At 30.6% G+C, this 22,167-nt stretch overlaps 3 protein-coding genes and 1 pseudogene across 3 annotated transcripts; 1 reads left to right on the forward strand and 3 right to left on the reverse strand.

Moving 5' to 3' along the window:
• Positions 1-3,025: 3,025 nt before the first annotated feature.
• Positions 3,026-5,016, reverse strand: LOC17894831 (annotated as a pseudogene).
• An 855-nt stretch (positions 5,017-5,871) lies between these two features.
• LOC17894228 lies at positions 5,872-8,061 on the reverse strand. The gene is made up of 3 exons (XM_023788500.1): positions 7,292-8,061; positions 6,187-7,168; positions 5,872-5,913 (listed from the first exon to the last, which is right to left on the reverse strand). The coding sequence occupies exons 1-3, from the start codon at positions 8,059-8,061 to the stop codon at positions 5,872-5,874; spliced, it is 1,794 nt and encodes a 597-aa protein (XP_023644268.1).
• Positions 8,062-11,866: 3,805 nt separating this feature from the next.
• LOC17894171 lies at positions 11,867-13,870 on the reverse strand. Its single transcript, XM_006301182.2, has one exon. It carries the CDS (start codon positions 13,868-13,870, stop codon positions 11,921-11,923), a length of 1,950 nt encoding a protein of 649 aa, XP_006301244.1. The 3' UTR covers positions 11,867-11,920.
• A 1,230-nt stretch (positions 13,871-15,100) lies between these two features.
• LOC17896113 lies at positions 15,101-18,139 on the forward strand. The gene is made up of 10 exons (XM_006301210.2): positions 15,101-15,121; positions 15,347-15,417; positions 15,527-15,596; positions 15,666-15,752; positions 15,876-16,049; positions 16,154-16,324; positions 16,435-16,488; positions 16,574-16,702; positions 16,772-17,146; positions 18,083-18,139. Exons 1-10 carry the CDS (start codon positions 15,101-15,103, stop codon positions 18,137-18,139), a joined length of 1,209 nt encoding a protein of 402 aa, XP_006301272.2.
• The last annotated feature ends 4,028 nt before the right edge of the window (positions 18,140-22,167 follow it).

Here is a 22,167-nt window from a genome sequence, read left to right on the forward strand (position 1 = left end):
GTTAAAAGATAATAAAAGAAGAATACAGCTGGAAACGTGGGTCTTTAAATATCAATAAAATTTTACGGAGTCAATACGATAAAGTGGTACAACTTGTAGTTATGAAAAGAGAATATTTCAAAAGAAATAAAAAAATAATAATAATAACCTACAATTATTACTTCAAATTTTTTTTTCTTTCTGATCAGCTACATTATTGTATCTAATCCTATTATAACGACGTCCTAACTATATGTAAATGTAGCACATCTATCTATCTCTATATTAGTAAAAGAAAAGTACAAAATAGAATGCGGGTCGAGTTAAAATTAAAAAATTAATCTATCTTTTCATATCTCATTTTAGCGGATTAGGATTTGAAAAAGGGGTATTTTTAAAAAGAGGTATATGAAAAGGGGTATTTTTGAAATTCCCCCAAAAATAAATATGTAATATCACTTAACATTTTCATGTAAATTATTTTAAAACTATATTAAGTAATACAACATCTATATTTTACAATTGTATGCCTATGTATAGTTTGTCAAATAAATTCATATAACAAATTTTTACCAAAATCGCATCTACATAAAAAATCGTAATTTTACAAAAATAACCCCGCACGTACGTGCGGGTCCATCACTAGTGTATCTATATAGTTGTTTATTTTATATTGTTCTAATCCCCTATAGTAAAAAATAAGCACACTTTTATATAGATTGATTGGAATTAAAAATTAATCCGAAATTAAACAATTAGATATTTTAAAATCAGATATTTATCTGGGTTTGGATCTAAATCACATACTTTATCAGCGAATTACATTATTTCCATATCTAGATTTATGATTTCCTAATATTTCAATAACATATTTAAAATAATAAATTAAAAATATTTATTATTCTCCTTTCACATCTTATTTTAATTTATTATATTAAAAATATAATATAAATATATAATAAAAATTCATCTTTTTCTTGAATATGTTGCATCTTAAAATTTTCAAAACGGATATATATAACTCAATTGACAAAGAAAATATTATTATAAACTGAATATATTATTAAAATAAAATTTAGATAACTAAAACGGCTTGGTTAAATATATTGGTAAAATCTAATCAGGTTGGTAAATATTTTCATGAAATTTTATATTAGACTTAATTGATAGAAAAAGGTGTAAAACATACCACATCAGGAAAAAATGTTGGAAAATGGTTTTTAAATCATTAAAACATGACCAGTATGCTTTTAAGTTCTAATTATGAATGAGCATGAAGTTTAACTTATCGGGCTTTCAATTTTAAAGTTTTTTGGATTAGTAAATTTACTTATTTGAGCATATAAATTTTTAAAAAGTTTCAAAATATTATAATTTTTAAATGTTTTAACAGATTAAAATATTTTAATATTGAAACCTTTAAAATATTAAAATATTAAAAAATTATAGAATAATTCAAATATTAGAAACGGGTGAGAATATTGTTGCAACGGGTCAGAACATGATACACACCACTTAAGTTTTACAATTAAATACTTTGTAATACCAAAAATAAATTAGATGCTAATTTTTTTATTTTTACGGGTTGTTAAGAACATAACTAAATCAAAGTCTTATTAACAAAATATACTATTAAAATATTGATTAAATCGAACTTATAATACGAATAAGTTTTATTGATAAACTATATTATTTATCAAACTATATAAATCACAAGTAATTCACGGGTTATTTTGTTAAACTTACAATTATATAGTAGAGCGAATAATCAATAATATTTTTACGAATGCATTCTTTTACAGATTGGTCATTCAAAACATATATTTGTTAGAGACATGTATGATTCACCATAATCAACTATATTTATTTAACACAATTTCATGCATTAACCATACTCGCTAATGTTTTTGAAGAATATTTAATATAAATTTATTAGAAAAATTAGTTACGAAAATAGCAAGAACATAATATAAAAATGATATATTTGTAAAAAACAAAATTTAAAATCTATTATATTAACAATAGCCTGATAGCTTTCCACCGCGCTGTAGCGCGGATCCGATTCTAGTTAGATCCATAAAACATACAAGTTTTTCTTTCTATCAGAACAAACTTTTATATAATTTTTGATATGTTGAAGAGTCTAGTTTTTAAACTTCCCATAAACCTTTAACATGTTTAAGTGGGCTCTGAGTATATGATTATACTCAACGGATTATAATTGATAGTCTTGAGCTACTTTCACCCGTTTTCATGTTTTATATTTTGTATCAATGTTAAGTATTTATATAATTTTTGAAATTTTGACAGAAATTAGAGAAAAAACATATAAACGCTTTAATTGGAGGTTTCAAAGACTGGCTTCCGATAAGGCCGTTTGCTCGTGGCAATTAGGATGGAACTCCAACTCCTCAGAGTCGTGGAAATCATGTAAATTTCCGAGTTTAATATTTTGGAATCGGTGTTTTTTTATCTAGTTCCATTCGGATTTTTCATTGACATCTGTTGTTCTGTTATTGTCTGTTTCTTCTGTAGATTTTGTTTTTATTTCGACCGTTGTCATGTTTGGTTGTTAATTTATCCCTATATAAGGTGTTAGGTGATTCTGAATGAATCATTTGTTTGTAAATTTGTTTGTATTTCATCCAGGCTATAAAATAAAGTTATCATGGAAACAAGTTTCACCATTCTTTCTACTCTGGTGATTCTTTCGAGATATTCACCATTCACGAAGCCGCGTGGCGTGTTCTTTGTGACTTTATCTCGTCTAGAGCGGAAACGGAGTTTGCCAAAGCTGTTTTCGTGTTCAAGAGCTTGTCCATGCCTTTGCATGGTGACAAGCTTCTGGTTCCTCTCATGGATAATCTTTTACCAGCAATCTTGAAACTGTTAGGAAACGTTCACGAGTTCTTGCCCAAGTAAACGTGAATGTTTTGGTTTTGATTTGTGAATTTTTAAGATTAATAAAATGTCAAATGAGCCAATACGGTGAGAGCAGAGAGTCAGAGACAACGAATCAATGATTTTGAGAACCTAAACACGTACATGAAGCAATCACCAAATTATTTCATATGTTCAAAACAAAACTTGGACAAAACTATAGGTAAAGCGAGAGAAAACAAAAGAACCATATATTAGTTAAAAGATCTAACTGAAACCTTTTGTGAGTTTCGGTGCAACGAGTTTACTCAGCCATGTCCTCCTCATCGTCATCGTCATCTTCTCCTTCTTCCTCACTGAGATCAAGCTCAGCAAGCAACTCTTCGATTGGCACAGATGGTGCACCTTCTCCATCATCTATCATTGAAGCAGTTTCAGAAGCTTCATAATCTTTGTTCTTGTACAAAGATATGTTGAACCTTAGCTCAGGGTTCTCTTCAAGATCCCTCAAAAACTCTTCGTATTCCTTATCCGTCTTCTCTGGATCAACCCTGCCTCTTGAATCATCCATTTCCATAGGAAGCCTTTTGGTCTTCCAGCTACGGGCTTTCTTCTTCTTCCTCTCTCTCTGCTCCTCGTAACATTTCTTGATCAGAATTGCTTCAGGAAGCCCATTCTTCACACTCAGACGGTATTTCTCCATTTCGTCGTCGTTAACATTCGCCCCGTAAATGTCATATCCCAGAGCTTGATCGCCCGGTTTCAGAATATGTCCTAGATGAGTTTGAACATAAAACATCTTACCAATATCTGATTCACGGGCTATTTGGACATAGGATAAAGCATACTTTTGTCCGCCAACAGTCGCTTCACTAACAGGTGTCTCCACATCAAACACAAAGTACTTCACAAGTTGTCTACTAGTAAGCGCTGATCGAAACCCTGATCTCCAATACTGCCTCGCATCCAAGAACGCACACCTTAAAGTTCTCGGATCAAGTAGCATAATGTTATCAGAAACTTTCGTGCACACCACAAGTGGACCAAGGTTTCCTAACCCGCTAGCAACTTTCGAAGGCAAGCATACAAGATCCTCACGACAAACAGGACAAATTTTAACAGAGTAAGTATACTTATAATTATACAAACTACTCTTCACATCATGAGACACAAGTTGTTGATCCTGACGATACTCAATCGGAACAACCTTCCGCAGAAACTCAACAAAACTATTAGCATGGCTTTTATTCCCAAAGAAAAAATCAATCCCTTGATCAACCTGCTGAATCCTAATAGCACGAGAAGCCGCATCATGCCTAAGAATCAACTGCTCCAAATAAAAAAAAGTCCTCCTATGAGAAACATGCTGCCTAAGCTGAACAGAAGCAACCCACTGATCAGGATTAGCCTGAAACCTCGAACACGACTCACATAAATTATCTCTCACAGTATACTCAACAGGATAAGACTGTTCAAGAACAGCACCGTTAAGAACCTCAGCTTGAACAGTCAACTTAACCTTAATTCTCTTCGAATGAGGCTCAGTCCAAACGAACTCCGCGTTCTTTAACTTCACTTTATTCAAATTCTTCAACCTTTTCACACAAAATGTCAACAGCTCTTTCGATTCCCACTGCGCTTTGATCCAAGTTTTTGGTGGTTGTAAGTAACAACTGCATTCAGGACAGTAGAAGATTTGAATACTCTTTTGTAATCCTTCGGTTATATCGACTTCGGAACGAAGACAATTCACACACATGTTAGCTACGTTTGGTGGCATAGGTACACCACACTTACAACATAGTACACATCCAATGGTTTGTTGAACATTGAACATTCCTGATTGTTCATCCATTACTGAAGGTATCTGTAAAACATAGGGCACAAATTATGAAATATCAATTTCAAAATCGTGGAATTGAATCATGTGATTTTGAAATTAGGGATTGTATAATCATAGCGATCAAATCGACGGAACGAACAAATAGATTCCGATTCAAATTCGGGCTAAGTTTGTCTACGATTGAATCTTAGGAGGAGAAGGATTTGTGAAGGATGATGAGAATGGAAGAAGCTTACCGGAGAAGAGAAGAAGGCGGCGCGGTGGAGAGGGGGAGGAGGAAGATGACGATTAGCGTAGTTTTGGTTTTTGGCAGAAACAAAAAAAAATATATATATTAAAATACCATTTTCGATTAATTTAGCCAATTTTAAAATGATAATAAAGATAATTTTTAGGAATGAATGAAAAAATATTTATTTTAATATTTAGAATGTGTATTTTTTTAATACATTTTACATGTTCAAAAAAAATATTTAGATAATGTATTTTACATAATCTACATGTTTTATGATATTTAGAAGTTAAGTTATTTATGTTCTATTGTAATTAGAATACTAATTTTTACAAAAATTAGAATAGATATTCTATATTTAGCTCTTCGTTCTACAAAAATTAGAATACATTTTCTAATATTTGCTTATGTTGTAAAATAGTTAGAAAACATATTCTTCAAAATTTTCACTATATTCTATGAAAATTAAAATATACATTTTATTTTATTAGATTTCCTATAAATAAAAACTGAATCACCTAAAAAAGAACTAAATTTTTTTGTAAGATTCACGATTTCTTAATTATTTCTAAAGATTTATCCTCCAAAAAATCGATGAATTTTGTAATTGAAGACATGGCCAGACCATACTGTTTTCAAAATTAATTTTACATGCTATTACTTTAAAAAATTATTAGTTAAATATTAAAAATAAATTATTTTGTATTAATATTTATCCATTATGAGTTATTAATTTTTCTTTTTTAATTATGATATAACCTTCTAGTATTAAAGTTTCAATAACAGTTAGTAATACTAATAAAAATTATTTTATTGAGGTTCTATAATATTTACGTACCCAAAAAAAAGTTATATATTATTTGAATTTTAATATTCTTTTATGGGTTACATATGGGTATCCAAAAATTAAAGGGGGATTGATGCGGGTCAACTTTATTTACTTTGCGAATTTGGCAGAATGGATCGCGGGTTGGACTCGCTTGACATACATAAAGGAAAAAAAATATGGTTTGTAAGGTTCGAAACTGTACTTTTCTCGACATAAATATCAACTTAATCACTACACCAAAATAAACTTATTAAATTTAGTACCTTTAGAAATTCAGCCTCTTGTGCCAATTTAACTTACATCAGTTCTCATAAATATTGCAGAGGCAATAGTGCCGTTAAATACCAATGATGGTTTAAATATAGAGTGTGACTCTTCTAAACCCTGATAACGAATTAAACACATAAAGGAACATATATATACATTATGTAACAGCTTTAGGATGATGAGAGGGTTGCATCGAGAGTGACACTGGCTGCATAATGGTCGAGTGTTGTGATTGTTAAGAACCACCTCAAGTTCGTTTGCGCGTCGTCCTAGCAGAAGCCCCGAGAAGTTTCCTATTACACACTGAGTATGCAATGTGACGCCGCAATCAAAGCATGAATAGAACCATTTACTTGGATCTAATTCTTCCTCACAAATGTCACAACAATAGTTGCTACTCGTCATTTCGCAGCCGAAACATAAAGTGAGAGGGTGCACATCGTTCTTATGCCAAATATATTCTGGCAAATTAGCACAAGACAAACACAAACCATTTTCACAGATTATGCATATCAATGCATAATTATCTATCACGTTACCACATCCTATACAATTGCCTGTAACTAGTTTTATATATAGGGGATGTATATGGCTCTTATGGACGAACGGCTCATATAGAGAACCGCAACGTACATCTATATCCAACCTTCCTTGCGCTGTGTACTTGAAACCATCACATACCATGCTACAAATAGTGCAGTAACTAGTTTTTCTAACGGCTTTCAACGTGTATGGTACGACGTCGAAAACCATTTTTTTCTTCATAGGAAGATTAGCACACTTTTCATGGAGAAAGAACCAACACTCCTCACAAACGTAGAAGTAGCTAAACCCAAGTGAATAGCAACATGCTTCACATCGTATGTGGTCATTATGAATGAGGATTTCCTTGTGGAGCTTTAAAAGATGTTTTTCATGGCTGAAATGAGATATCAAGTTATCACCCACCACCTTGTATGGTGCAATATTTTCTATGATCTCATTAGTTGTCCCTTCATAGTTCTTACCATCCCATTCAATAAACGCGCATATGAAATGAACTGCATAGTTAGGGCATATAGAGCAAGAATAAGCTCCCTTGTACTGATTTATAGATCGGTGACAAACTCCACATTTTGAATACCCAATGCCACGATGATAATTGAAGGAAAGGAGATGATCATGACGATTGATGTTGACAACAAGGGGTAAGCCAATACAGGCTTTGTGGACAACAAAATCACACTGAACACAAATATAAAACCTTGTGGTTACCCCTCTCCCACAAACATCACAAAGATATGAAATTCTCTTAAGAACGAGAGTAAGTGGATGCTTGTGGGTCTTGGTATGCTCAATAACAAGGGGTGGTGGGTTTTTTATACACCTTATGCAGCTGGTGAAATTACATAAGGAACAATGATATAACACAACTTTTGGTTCTTGACATATAAGACAAGACTTCTCAGCATCAACAGCAAGTGTATCAGATGCGATGAGTTTTAGAGGGTGACTAGAATGACAAGGATGGTTTACCTCTTTAGAGAGATTGAGACAATCCGCGTGGAAGTAGACATTGCATCCAAGACATGAATAAGAAGGTCCACCAATAGACTCCTTGCAAAGTTCACAAAGGATATTTTCTTCTTGTTTCTTCAAGAAGACAAGTGGATGTTCATGACTCATTGGATATTCAACAATAGGTGGTGATGGTTTCATCCCACAAATCAAATCCACCTTGTATTGACATGTTAAACAACTATAATACGAAGGCAATAGATTTTTTCCACACAAATGACATGGACTCTCACTCTCTCCCGAGTCGTTGGTGAGCAGGAGAGGATGTTGGGGGTGAGAACTATGGTTTATCTCCAATGGAGCCTCGCCGCACTCCTTATGGAACTTAGCATAACATCCAGGTTCATTGCAATAGTAGCCACCATTTATGTTTTCTTTATATACATGGCAGCCGTTACAATGATGATAAACATATCGAGACGAAGGAAAAAGAGGATGGTTGTGAATAGGTAGCTTTGATGGTGTTAGATTCATCATCTAATGTAATTTGTAAATGAATGAAGAAGTTTTGTTTGATGAGATATAAAAGTGGAACTTGAAAAAACATCTTTTTTTTTTTGTAAGAACATCTTTATATAAGCCTTTTGTAAGTAAATGATTATTGTAGTTGTTATGAATTGTTTTTGAAGTGGACCATCACCTATATCATTTAAATATTAATTTATTTAAAAATATCAAATAAACCAAACCTATATATATGTGTTTTATTCAAAACAAGCAAAGAATCATGTTCATTTACAATAACACGACAAGGCAATGGTGTTGCATAAATTTCTAGAGTTTACTTACCTAAACAGTAAAATAAAACTTATGTAATTATGTCAATGAATTATTACGTCTTACTTTATTATCGATCGTTAGCGGTTGATACTAATCATAAAAATTATTTTGTATCGCTTCAGATAGTTCGAAATCGTTGGATTTCAAAAGCAAAAATCATAAAAACATTATTTAAGTCCTAAATATATTCACATAAATTCTCAAATAATAATATTTCCTTAACTTTATTTTTCCATTATGCATAATTATTCGTGTTTCATTACAAAATCAATTTTTTAATATTTAAATAATTAATTATTTAATATTTAGGGTTTTTCATTATTAGTCATGTTTAATCTTTATAATACATTTTCATAAATGTACCATTTGTGTTTTATGCCTTTTATATATGTATTATACATTTTCATAACTATATATAGTTATATAGGAAAATTTGGTTTAACCGCTATCGTATATGCTAACCAACCAGTCTTAAATTTCCCGCAAAAACACCCATTTTCAATCGCTAAAGCAATTATTCAAAATATTTAGGGGGAATTTCAAAAATACCCCTTTTCATATACCTCTTTTTAAAAATACCCCCTTTTCAAACTTTATCAAAAAACCCACTAAAAATGTTGAAATTTATCCAAATATGTGTGTAAACTTATAAATATATACACAAATTACCTTTATATATGTATAAAACTTTATATAACTTTCATAAATAGCGTAAAAATAAATTATAAAAACCTTATAAAAACGTTATAAAAACCGTATAAATCCTTTTATAAACCTTTTAAAAACCTTATAAAACTTATAAAAACGATTTAAAACTATTTAAAACATTTTTAAATATTTTTATCGAATCTCCCAGTAGTAGTTATTATATAGAAGTACCTTATAAACTATATAAAACTTTATAATTTTTTATATTTAAAAAGAGGTATTTTTGAAAATGGATAGATAAAGGGGGTATTTTTAAAAAGGGGTATTTCTCAAAAATTCTCAAATATTTAATAACTCTTGAAAATTCCTACCGTCTGCTTCTGCAAAGTCATACAGTTGCAACTGTGATGATATTCCTTTCTCTTGGATGATAAATCACCTCTTCTATACAATAATAAAAAGTATTTATAAGTAAAGAAGTAGTTTACATCTCTTAAGTGTTTAAGAATAAGATCTCTTACGTAATGAGAAAAAATTATTTATAAGTAACGAATTAGTTTACATCTCTTAAGTGTTTAAGAATAGGATGTCTTACGTAATAAAAAAACGAATTTATAAGTGAAGATTTTCACCTCATATTTCGTTCTTTGCAGGCTACGAAGATATACATCGAATAACAAAACGTTTTTCTAACTCATATATTACAATTGCCTTTTCAACTATAGACTTTTTTTTTGTTAAATTATATTATTAATTATAGTGGGATTTGGTAATATGTATACATGGTCAATTTCTTTTTTTTTCATTGTATATGTTACTAGATATGCTCGCATAAAAATGCGGGTTAAAATATAATGTAATTTATTGAAAATTATTGAAATTTTAGTAACAATATATTACATATACATGCTTTTAGATTTTTTGTTATTCTTAATTTAAATTTGAACCTAATATATTTAAAAAAATTCAATAAACTTAATATATGTATCATCATAATAAACCATATTTTAATTTTTATACATTTCATCTTAATGCATGAGAGTTAGAAAAATGTTATACAAAACAAAATATATACACATCAAATCTATATCTTAGTTAAAATTAATATAAAAATAAACAAACATAAATCAGTAAAAACACTGGAAAATCAAAATAAAAAATTAATGGAAACCAACAAACTTTAAATATCTAGTCATCTCGAAAGTACTAATTTTATCTTATGTCAAAATAATTTCAAATGAGTTAAAATTTATAATATATATATATATATATATATATGTTTATATGTATATATATATTATATATATAAGTTCTCATTAAATAATTGAAGATTTATACCTGTACAGTTATTATCTATTTAGTATGCCACCAATACTATATATAAAAATAAATCAAAACCTAAAATAAGAAGAAAAAAATTTGGAAACAAAATGTGTATGTATAATCACTCATTTATAAACCCAAACTGACATATAATTTTGTTTTAGTTGTAAAATCTAAATTCTACCCACTACTTTATAAACCCAAAACGATATATTTTTATGTTTTAATAGAAAAACCTAAACCAGAATCCTCGTTTATAAACTTAAATCGATATATAATTTTATTAAATGGTAAAATCTAAACCCTAATGCCTATTTATAAAACTAAAGTGATATATATACTCTTTTAATTGTAAAATCTAAACCAAACAGAGATTTAACCTTATTTCCAATATTGTTGTGTTTTCACATATACCTAATTTAGAACACACATACAATGGAAAACAAAATATATAACTGGAACATATATTAGTTTTGTTAGTTTTTCTTTTTGGTTTAGGAAAATGAAAAAATAGATATAATAAACATGCAAATTATATGTAGATAAAGTTTTTACAGATATAATAAACATGCAAATTATATGTAAATTTTTTTTCATAATCGATTTCCCTACTACGTTAAGAGCAAAAAGAGATTAATTTTTCTTGACACATGTCAGCATCTGATTTATATACTTAGCACATGTCATGATTTTATTAATGTCTAACTTTGAAAACCAAACTTTTTATAATAAGATATCCAAAAAGGTACATAAATCTAAAATTTTATTATATAAAATTTGTTTTAAAAATTAGATCTTACATGTATTAAATATATCGATGGAACGTAAATACATATTTTTAAAATTAAAATAAAAGTAAAAATTAGAAAATATCTAAAGCCATAAAATCCAATTACATCAATTTTCATTCAATTATTAATTTTGAAATTAATAAGGGCAATTCGGTATTGATCAAATATTTAATTGGATCATCCGCATGATGTTTGAGTGTAGACATTGATGGTTAATCTAAGGTTTAATCTTAATTAGGTCTTTGATGGTTAATCTAAGGTTGAGTTTAGATGTTTAACCTTAGGTCTCTGATGGTTAATCTTAGGTTGCATCTGGTTTGCTTTTTATTATCTCTTTCTTTCTTCTATAAGTGTTGTACACTTTTTAAAACTTCTTTACTTTTTTTTATTGTATGCACTCTCATTCTTTGTCCACTAGTTTACAATTTTTAACAGCTATTTCATGTGTTTACATGTTTACTCGCAACAAAGATTCAAAACTGATTAGGAAGATTATAAAAAAAGTTGATTACAAACAAATTTAATGATACATAAACAACAATGGCTATCTTTTAATATATTGAGGATTCTTGAAAATAAGATAATAGAAGTTTGCAAATTTAGGTTATATGTGAAAATAGGTTTAGAGGGAGAAACAAATCGTTTGTATATATACGTTGTATTTCTTACAATCTATTATTTTATTTATTTTTGAATAATTAAAGAGCTTCTAGGCCGAAACTCATATATCCCCTCAGGCTCGAGACCATGTTATATGGTCTCGTTCCAAGTGTGATATTTCTTACAATCTCTTAAGATGACGGAGACCCCAAAAACCTCGATAAACATGAACCGGAACAAATATATTCGTTGTATTTCTTACAATCTCGTAACATGACCGAGACCTTGGATCGACAATGACATTGGCTGCATAATAGTCGAGTGTTGTGATTATTAAGAACCACCTCAAGTATTATTCCCATAGAGTAGATCAACTGCCCTGGCATGAGACGTGAGAAATCTCCTAGTACACAATAAGTATGCAAGGTTACTCCGCAATCATAACATGTATAGAACCATACATTTGGATCTAATTCCCCTTCGCAAATGTCACACCAATATTTGATACTTGCCTTTTCGCCACAACATAAACTGAGAGGGTGCGCGTCGTCGTTCTTATGCCAAATCTTTCCTGGCAAACTAGCACAATACAAACATAAAGTAAAGTCATGATTATCACAACGCATCGCACAACCATATATCTTGTTATTGCATCCTCCGCAAATGGCTTGAACTACTTGTATATATAGGGGATGTATATGTCCATCATGGACGAAAGGCTCGGATAAGGAACCACAATGTACATCTATATCGACCCTTCCTTGTGCTGTGTACTTGAAACCACCGGATAATGTGTTACAAAACTTGCAGTAACTAACTCCTCGAACAGCTTTCAAAGTGTATTTTAAATAGTCGAAGACGAATTTTTTCTTCATAGGGAGATTAGCACACTTTTCATGGAGAAAAAATCCGCATTCTTCGCAAACGTAGATGGAGCCAAATCCTAGTGGATGGATACATCCTTCACATCGTTTGTGATCATCATGAATGATATATTCCTTGTGGAGCTTTAGAGGATGTATCTCATGGCTGAAATGACATATCAAGTTATCACCCACCACCTTGTATGCGGAAACATCTTCTATGATCTCATCTGGTGTCCCTTCATAGTCTATACCATCCCATCCGCTAAACTTAATCGCGCACATAAAATGAACTGCATAGTTAGGGCAAACAAGGCAATAATAGGCTCCCTTGTACTGACTTATATATTGGCGGCAGACTCCACATCTTGAATACCCGGTACGAGGATGATAAGTGAAAGAAATGTGATGCTCATGTCTATTGATGTTGACGACGCGGGGGAAGCCTATACAGTTTATGTGGATAACAAAATCGCACTGAGCACAAATATAAAGACTTGTCATGCCTGCTAGCCCACAAACATCACAAGTATATGAGATTCTCTTAGAAAACCGAGTAAGTGGATGTTCATGGGTCTTGGTGTGCTCAATAACAAGAGGTGGTGGGTTTTTGGTACAACTTACACAGCTGGTGAAATTACAGATGGAACAGTGATAAACCAAACCTTTTGCTTTTTCACATATAAGACAAGACTTCTCAGCATCATCTAAAAGTGTATCAGATACGATGAGTTTAAGAGGGTGACTAGAGTGACAAGGATGGTTTACCTCTTTAGATAGATTGACACAATCCACATGAAAATACACATAGCATCCAAGACAAGCATAGGAAGGTCCGCGAATAGACTCCTTGCAAAATTCACAAAGGATATTGTCTTCTTGTGTCTTCAAGAAGACAAGTGGATGTTCATGACACATTGGATGTTCAATAGTAGTTGGTAATGGTTTCACCCCACAAATCAAATCCACCTTGAAATGACATGTTGAACAACTATAATAGGGAGGCAATAGCTTTTGTCCACAAAAATCACATGGACTCTCTCCCGAGTCGTCGTGTGTGAGCATGAGAGGATGTTGAGGGTGGGAACGATGGCTTATCTCCAATGGTGCCTCGCCGCACTCCTTATGGAACGTAGCAGAACAACCAAGCTTAGGGCAAAAGTAGCCACCGTACATGTCCTCATTTACATGGCAACCTCTACATGAACCTCCGGTAAAAAGAGCTGTCGGAAAAAGAGGATGATCGTGAATAGGTAGCTTTACTGGTGTTGGATCCATGTAAGTAGATTATATCAAAGAGGTTTGGTTGATGGGATACAAAAGTTAGAACCAGGAAATTATCTTTATATAAGCCTTTTTGTAAACCAATTAAAAGTTAATTAGAAAAGAGTAATAAACAAATTAAACCTTTATCTTTCAAAAGAAACAAAGAATCACGTTCTTCTAAAATAACACGACAATGGACAATGGTGTGTCATAATTATCGCAAAAATTAATTAATGAAGTTTTTAAGTTTCTAACCCAAACATAGATTATAAAACTTGTGCTTTTAAGCCATACATTCTTTTCTTTTGTTTTGGATAAGAATTTTAGCTTTTTATTACTTAAAATGAAACGACCGAGTATTGTTTATGTTAGTAGTTTCTAGATGATTAATTAGTGTAATAGTTTTTTTGAATTGTTGATGATATCACTGTTTATTAAAAGGGAAGTACAATATAAAAACAACATTACTAAAGATATTAAAAATTAAAAATCTTATAAGTTGATTTTTTTTCAAACAAATATATTAAAAATATTTGTTGTAGTCTACGAGTAAACTGTAATATATTATATGATAAAGTGATTTATAATCATATAATAGACGATAAAAATAACTAAAAGTATAAATAAATTTACAAGACATAAATTCATATAACATGTCAAAACTTTATTGTGAAATATAAAATAGATTAAATAGAATATAACATGTGCTATAGCACGATCTAGTTCCTATTACAGAATACAAATAAGGTTCTATCTTTAGGTAATTTTTTTTTTTTTACATCATTACAAATTATACGTCTCTCTCTCAAAGAGAGACCGGACTCGAACCCAGATCTGGTAAAAATGCAACAAAGGTGAGAACCACTAGCCCACTTGTCCTTCTCTTCTATCTTTAGGTAATAAAGAGAGAGAAAAAACAGTTTGCGAATAAGATAGATATTGTGTTACTTTCTTTGCAGGCTACGAAGGTATGTCAAATTTGGAGTTAAAGGAACATAAATGCGCTTACATGGTTACATCTTTTACAAAGAATTTATGTTACGAATAATTTCTATTTCAAGATTTTGGAAATTATTTTAGACTTCCTATTTTGTTATTTCCTTTTCTCATAGGTTTTACATTTTACGTTTTATGATAAGTAAAGATGAGAAACTTGTTTTTGAAAAAGCACTCCAAGCTATAGAGAGAGAGAACTTATAGGTTTAGATAGTGTTAGGTGATTAGGGCATAGAACTACGTACCATGTGTGTTCTCGGGTGTAAGGTAAAAGATTTAGCCTATCATATTGGTGTTTATGTGAATCTATCCTTGTATGTATGTGTTATTTTTATAATTGAGTTTGGTTTTATATAACGTATATGACTTTATATAGTTATTAAACGAGTGTGAGTTAAGGAATGTGTGTGTGTGTGTTAGCTATATTATGATATTGGAATACTATATAATTTGTATCTAATCTCTTTAATTACTTGGATGCACCTTCTTCAGGTAAGCTATGCAGAATCTATGAATTCGCAATTATTCAAAAGAACAAGAATCATCCGAGGATCTTCTCCATGGTAAAAAATTTGCAGTCCGAGAGATTTAGTTGGAGATGTGCATGAACCCTAATTAAGGATCATAAACTAATTAAGAGTCTAAGACAATGTCTTATTTATTTATCTGTAGGGCTCTCTTCTTGTGTTTACTAACACTCACTCTTGTCGTGGGAACCTCCACAGCGACTACAACCATCAATGTAAGTAAACTGTATGTTCATATTATTTATATTGTGTAATATAATTAACTAACTTGTAAAACCTAACAGAGTCCAGACGGAGATATCATAGACTGCTTGGAAATATTAGCTCAACAGTCGTTTAATCATCCTCTCCTCAAGGATCACAACCTCCAGGTCTTTGGTTTATTTATTTATACTTTTACTCATTTACACATCAGTTTTAAGTATTGTATGTGTTTAGTTCTTATTGATACAATGCTATGTTTTTCTCTTTTTTTGAAACGAAATATATTACAGGAAATACCAAGAGAACTTCCTAACACAGCTCAAAATGAAGATGGAGTTAGCGGCTGGCAAATTTGGAACAGTCATAACCGGTTAAAATGTCCCGAGGGGACGATTCCGATACGGAGATTTGTTTCTCGGGTGAACGGGACTACCAATTTTGAGGATATAGCTCAGGGACATGAGGTTAATATATGATTTTCCTTTTTTGTATCATATGAATTGGTTAAAATAAATTCATCATTCTGTTTTGTGAATATGCTAATTGTATATTCGTTTTTTATACACAGTATGCTATCGCAGAATTGAACATCAAACCAAAGATTTATGGAACAAAAGTCACAATGAGTGTGGAACACCCCAAAGTTGCTCAAGTCGATGAGTTCAGCCTAGGCCAACTCTGGCTCGTCTCGGGTTCATTTGAAAATGGTGATATAAACACCATTGAAACTGGATGGCAGGTTAGATTTTAATGAGATTTTAGTTAACTATTTGTGCTATATAAGTTTTATTTAATTTAAAAACTTATGTATACAATATGACTAATAGTGTAATTTTTTTTTCTATATAGGTTTACCCCTGGCTGTTTTTGGACCACCAGCCTAGATTCTTTATTTACTGGACGGTAAGTGTGTGATATATTTCCTTTTCAACTCAATTTTACGAGAAAATGTTTTCTATAAAACTATACTCATACTTTGTTCTTGTAGAATGATGCATACACTCGTGGGAGCTGCTACAATATGCGATGCCCTGGTTTTATACAAATCAGTGGCAATGTCCTCCTTGAAGGCGCTATCCACCGCGACACCGAATTTATTACAATCCAGATTTGGAAGGTTAGATAGTTATTTTATCTTCTTTTATGATTTAACTATTTCACGAAAATATCAATACACGAAATGTAGGATCCAAAGCTTGGACACTGGTGGTTGTCTATTGGTCCGAACAGTGTCACTATACTTATTCCAGTTGGTTATTGGCCGAGCGAGATCTTTACTAATAGTCTCGCTGACCATGCGGAAAATGTGCAGTGGGGCGGTGAAATAGTAAACGAAAACATCTCTGGTCTGCACACGACAACTCAAATGGGATCTGGATATCTTCCAAGTAGCAATAGAGCTGCGTATATGCGCGATTTGGAAATTATGGTTAACACCTCCCATTTCCAGCCGATAACCGATCTCACAACAATAGAGACAAACTCTGATTACTACAAAATCAAGACGACGAGCGACACAAGTTTTACTTATGGTGGACCTGAACATGCCGGAGCGGTTCACGTTAGAGCTAATTTAATTTTTGTTTACATATGTTTCAGCCTTTTTTGCTCTTTTAGTTTCTTTATTCTCCCTTCATTTTGATCTTCTATCTTGAAAAAAACTCGACGATGTTTGGTTTGTTACCTCCTAGTGATTGGTTATAAAATGCAAGCTAATGGACACTTTAACGTCTATATAGTTCAGTCTTTCCTTGTCGAATGATATTTAAATACATACGTCCGCATAAGTTTCATACAATATGATGCGATGACAAAGGTTATTCACTTATGCCGGCGTATGTAATAAACAAAGAAAAGGTTCGAATTGTTTTGGGTGTCACTATTGAATTTGCTTACACCATTGACCATTTAACATATATATTCTCCATTAGTTGAATCAAATAAATCTTTATGCTTCGTAAGAATTTACCTAAATCTTAAATTTTAAAACCTTTGTCCCACTTGAGAGTGAGGAATCGAAACAAAGACTCCCACTTAAGACCTAAATCTTAAAACCAAAACCTAAGACTGTGTATAAAATATAGAACACATATAGATGTGTTTATCTCCAACATAAGTCATCTAAAATTTAATGTATTTAATTTATGTAACAAGAATCTATAAATATAAACTGATCACGATCAGCACCTGCGGTGTAACTGTTACCATAATAAACCCATCTACCTATTTTTCATATAATTTGACGGTGTATTAATTTCATATAATTTATCAAAGCTAAAAAAATCAAATTTTTTTATAATGTCTACATTTATAAATTCAGAAACCCAATTACGAATATTATTCAAATTAGAGAAACTGTTAATTTCCTCTAAACCACTACCACCCCTAGTTTCATTATTATTATTTTTTTAACTTGTAAGACACTGGTTTGTGAAAAGGTTTAAAGAAATTGATTTAGCCACTTATATCATCAAAGTGCGCTTATTTTTTTGGTCAGAGATTCGGAGAGAACTCCAGAGTTAATAGTGCTTATGCTGGAGTAGTCTTTGGATGAATGACCTTTCCGGAAGTGATTATCGTAACTATGTGAGTGAGGCCAAATCACAGAAAAATATCATGTGGTGATTTTAGTAGGATAGGTAAACAAGTTTTTAAAGCCTCCCGAATGTAGCAAACCGATCGTCGGATATGGGTGGGCTCATAGACCTAGGCATGACCACGGTTACGGTTAATGCGGTTTATAACGCCCCGACCATCACATCTCCAGTGGGCCCCACGTTCACCACGAGCCCATAGGTTAACTTTTCTTAATGGGCCTCACGTCCTCTCACTAGGCCCATGAGAAAAATACTTATTGTTTTAATTAATTTTTGATAATGTACAAAACAATGATTTGGCGGCGTACATAACAATGATTTGACAACATACAGAATAATGATTTGGCGGTGTATGAAACAATGAGTACTTGATAATATAAGGAACAATGATTTGGCGGCGTACGAAACAATGATCTATAAATTATACTTTGATTCTTTTAGGTAAACTGATCATGGATTACTATAAACCCAACTACGTATTTCTTATAAAATTTGACAATGTAAAAGGAACAATGATTTGGCGGCGCATGGAACAATGATCTGACTATAACTAATACTCTAACTATATTAGTTAAATTGATAACAGATTACCATAAACCCACTTATTTATTTCTAATAAAATTAAAAATGTAAAGAACAATGATTTGTCGGCATACGGAAAAATGATTTTGCGACGTACGAAACAATGATCTAAGCTAATACTCTAACTCTATTAGGTTTATTGATAACAGATTACCATAAACCCACTTACTTATTTCAAACAAAATTTGACAATATATTAACTATTTCATATTATTTTTTGAAACTAAAAATTAAATACGTATTGAATACGTTTTATAAATCCTAAAACTCTAATGAAAAATATAATTCAAACTAGAGAAACCGTTACTTTCTACTAAACCACTACCACCGCCCACTAGTTTCATAACCCATCTCTGTGTTTTTGTATTTTTGTTCTTTAATTATCAAACATTTATCAGTTACACTTTCAAAAAAACACCTTAATCATTTTAATATAACAAATAAATTTGTCTTTTCTTTTCAAAACCACTCATTTAACAGTTACAACATTTCAATAAAAAAATATGAGCAAAATGCTAAAACCTAAAAATTATAAAATATTGACTCAAAACAACAGTTTTGAAGGAAAATAAAAATAATATTAGTTTTCATTTTAATACTGATCTTATCAACACTGTGAGATTTATTTCTGTTTCAAGATATTTTTCTAAATTTTTCATTTTTTATTTAATTCAGTTGAAAAAGACTCTCTCCTTTCATCTTATTAATTTTGACAATGTATTTTCTTAATTAATATTCAACAAATATAATTTAAATTTGAGAAACCGTAATTTTTCATCGAACTACTGTTACTAGCTAATATATTTTTACTAACTAGTAATATGCCAAGTTGATCGATAAATAACGTGTGTTATAATTATTACAGTTTGTGTTCTAGCCACAAAACTATTATTTTGTGAATATGGTATGATTGTGTTTTGTTTTAGTTAATTGTGACAGCATGTTATTGTTTTAATTAATTTTTGACAAGGTATAAAATAATGAATTGGCGGCGTACGGAACAATGATTTGGCAACGTACGGAACAGTGATTAGACGGCGTACTGAATAATGATTTGGAGGCGTATTGAACAATGATTTGGCAAGATACGGAATAATGATTTGGCGGCGTACGAAATAATCATCTATAACTAATAGTTTAACTGAATTAGGTAAACTGAAAACAGATTACCATAAACCCATTTACTTATTTATTTCTAAAAATAATTGACAATGTAAAGAACAATGATTTGGCGGCGTACGGAACAATGATTTGGCGCGTACGGAACAATGATCTATAACTAATAATCTAACTCTATTAGTTAAATTGATAACGGATTACCATAAACTCACTTACTTATCTCTAATAAAATTTGACAGTAGATTAACTATTTCATATTATTTTTGAAACTAAAAAACAAATACGCATTATTTTAATATATATTTATAAATCCTTAAATTCCAATTAAAAATATAATTCAAACTAGAGAATCTGTAACTTTCCACTAATGACTAAACCACTAACACCGCCCACTAGTTTCATAACCCATCTCTGTGTTTTTGTTTTTTTGCTCTTAAATCATCACACATTTATCAGTTACACTTTCAAAACAACACCTTCATTATTTTATTATAAGAAATAAATTTGTCTTTTCTTCTAAAAAACAACACATTTAAGAGTTACAACTTTTGAATAAAAAAATTTGACCAAAATGCTAAAAAATAAAATTTATAAAATATTGACTTAAAACAACAGTTTTTAAGGAAAATAAAAATAATAGTAGTTGTCATTTTAATCTTGATCTTATCAACACTGTGAGATTTATTTCAGTTTTAAGATTTTTATCTAATTTTTATCTAATTCAGTTTAAAAAAACTCTATCCTCTCACCTTATTAATTTTCAAAATGTATTTTCTTAATTAATTTTCAACAAATATAATTTAAATTTGAGAAACCGTAAATTTACATCGAACTACTATCACTAGCTAATATTTTTTTACTAACTATTAATATGCCAAGTAAATCGATAAATAACTAATATGTGTGTATAATTATTACGGTTTGTGTTCTAGCCACAAAACTATTATTTTTGTTGAATATCATATGATTGTGTTTTGTTTTAGTTAATTGTGACAGCGTATTATTGTTTTAATTAATTTTTGACAAGGTATAAAATAATGAATTGGCGGCTTTCATAACAATGATTTGGCGGCGTACGGAACAATGAGTTGCCAACGTACGAAACAGTGATTTGGCGGTGTACAAAATAATGATTTGGCGGCATATAGAACAATGATTTGTTAACGTACGGAATAATGATTTAGCGGCGTACGAAATAATCATCTATAACTAATACTTTAACCGAATTAGGTAAAATGATAACGGATTACCATAAACCCACTTACTTTTGTATTTCTAATAACAACTAACAATGTGAAGAACAATGATTTGGCGGCGTACGGAACAATTTGGCGCGTACGGAACAATGATCTATAACTAATAATCTAACTCTATTACTTAAATTGATAACTGATTACTCTAAACTCACTTACTTATTTCTAATAAAATTTGACAGTATATTAACTATTTCATATTATTTTTTGAAACTAAAAAATAAATACGCATTATTTTTTAATATATATTTATAAATCCTAAAATTCCAATTAAAAATATAATTCAAACTAGAGAATCTGCAACTTTCCACTAAACCACTAACACCGCCCACTAGTTTCATAATCCATCTCTGTGTTTTTGTATTTTGCTCTTAAATCATCACACATTTATCAGTTACATTTTCAAAACAGCACCTTCATTATTTTCATATAATAGATAAATTTGTCTTTTCTTCTAAAAAACCACACATTTAAGAGCTACAACTTTTGAATAAAATTTTTTGACCAAAATGCTAAAAAATAAAATTTATAAAATATTGACTTAAAACAACAGTTTTTAAGGAAAATAAAAATAATATTAGTTGTCATTTTAATCTTGACCTTATCAACACTGTGAGATTTATTTCTGTTTTGAGATATATTCTAATTTTTTTAATTTTTTTTTTAATTCAGTTGAAAAAAACTCTATCCTTTCACCTTATTAATTTTGAAAATGTAATTTCTTAATTAATATTCAACAAATGTAATATAAATTTGAGAAAATGTAATTTTTCATCGAACTACTATCAGTAGCTAATATTTTTTACTAACTATTAATATGCCAAGTAAATCGATAAATAACTCATATGTGTGTTATAATTATTACGGTTTGTGTTCTAGCCACAAAACTATTATTTTTGTTGAATATGGTATGATTGTGTTTTGTTTTAGTTGTGACAGAGTATTATTTGTTTTAATTAATTTTTGACAAGGTATAAAATAATGAATTGGCGGTATACAGAACAATGATTTGGCGGCGTACAGAACAATGA

The sequence above is a fragment of the Capsella rubella genome, unplaced genomic scaffold (assembly GCF_000375325.1).
Source record: "Capsella rubella cultivar Monte Gargano unplaced genomic scaffold, Caprub1_0 scaffold_2, whole genome shotgun sequence".
Lineage (NCBI taxonomy): Eukaryota > Viridiplantae > Streptophyta > Magnoliopsida > Brassicales > Brassicaceae > Capsella > Capsella rubella.

Coding starts and splice junctions, on each gene's coding strand:
- LOC17894228 (XM_023788500.1), bottom strand. CDS start 8,061: ATGAATCTAACACCATCAAAGCTACCTATTCACAACCATCCTCTTTTT. Junction 7,169..7,291: donor TATCTTTGTGATGTTTGTGG/GAGAGGGGTAAC, acceptor TTCCTTCAATTA/TCATCGTGGCATTGGGTATT. Junction 5,914..6,186: donor TCCTAAAGCTGTTACATAAT/GTATATATATGT, acceptor ATGTATGTCAAG/CGAGTCCAACCCGCGATCCA.
- LOC17894171 (XM_006301182.2), bottom strand. CDS start 13,870: ATGGATCCAACACCAGTAAAGCTACCTATTCACGATCATCCTCTTTTT.
- LOC17896113 (XM_006301210.2), top strand. CDS start 15,101: ATGTGTGTTCTCGGGTGTAAG. Junction 16,489..16,573: donor GATTCTTTATTTACTGGACG/GTAAGTGTGTGA, acceptor TTGTTCTTGTAG/AATGATGCATACACTCGTGG. Junction 16,703..16,771: donor TTACAATCCAGATTTGGAAG/GTTAGATAGTTA, acceptor CACGAAATGTAG/GATCCAAAGCTTGGACACTG.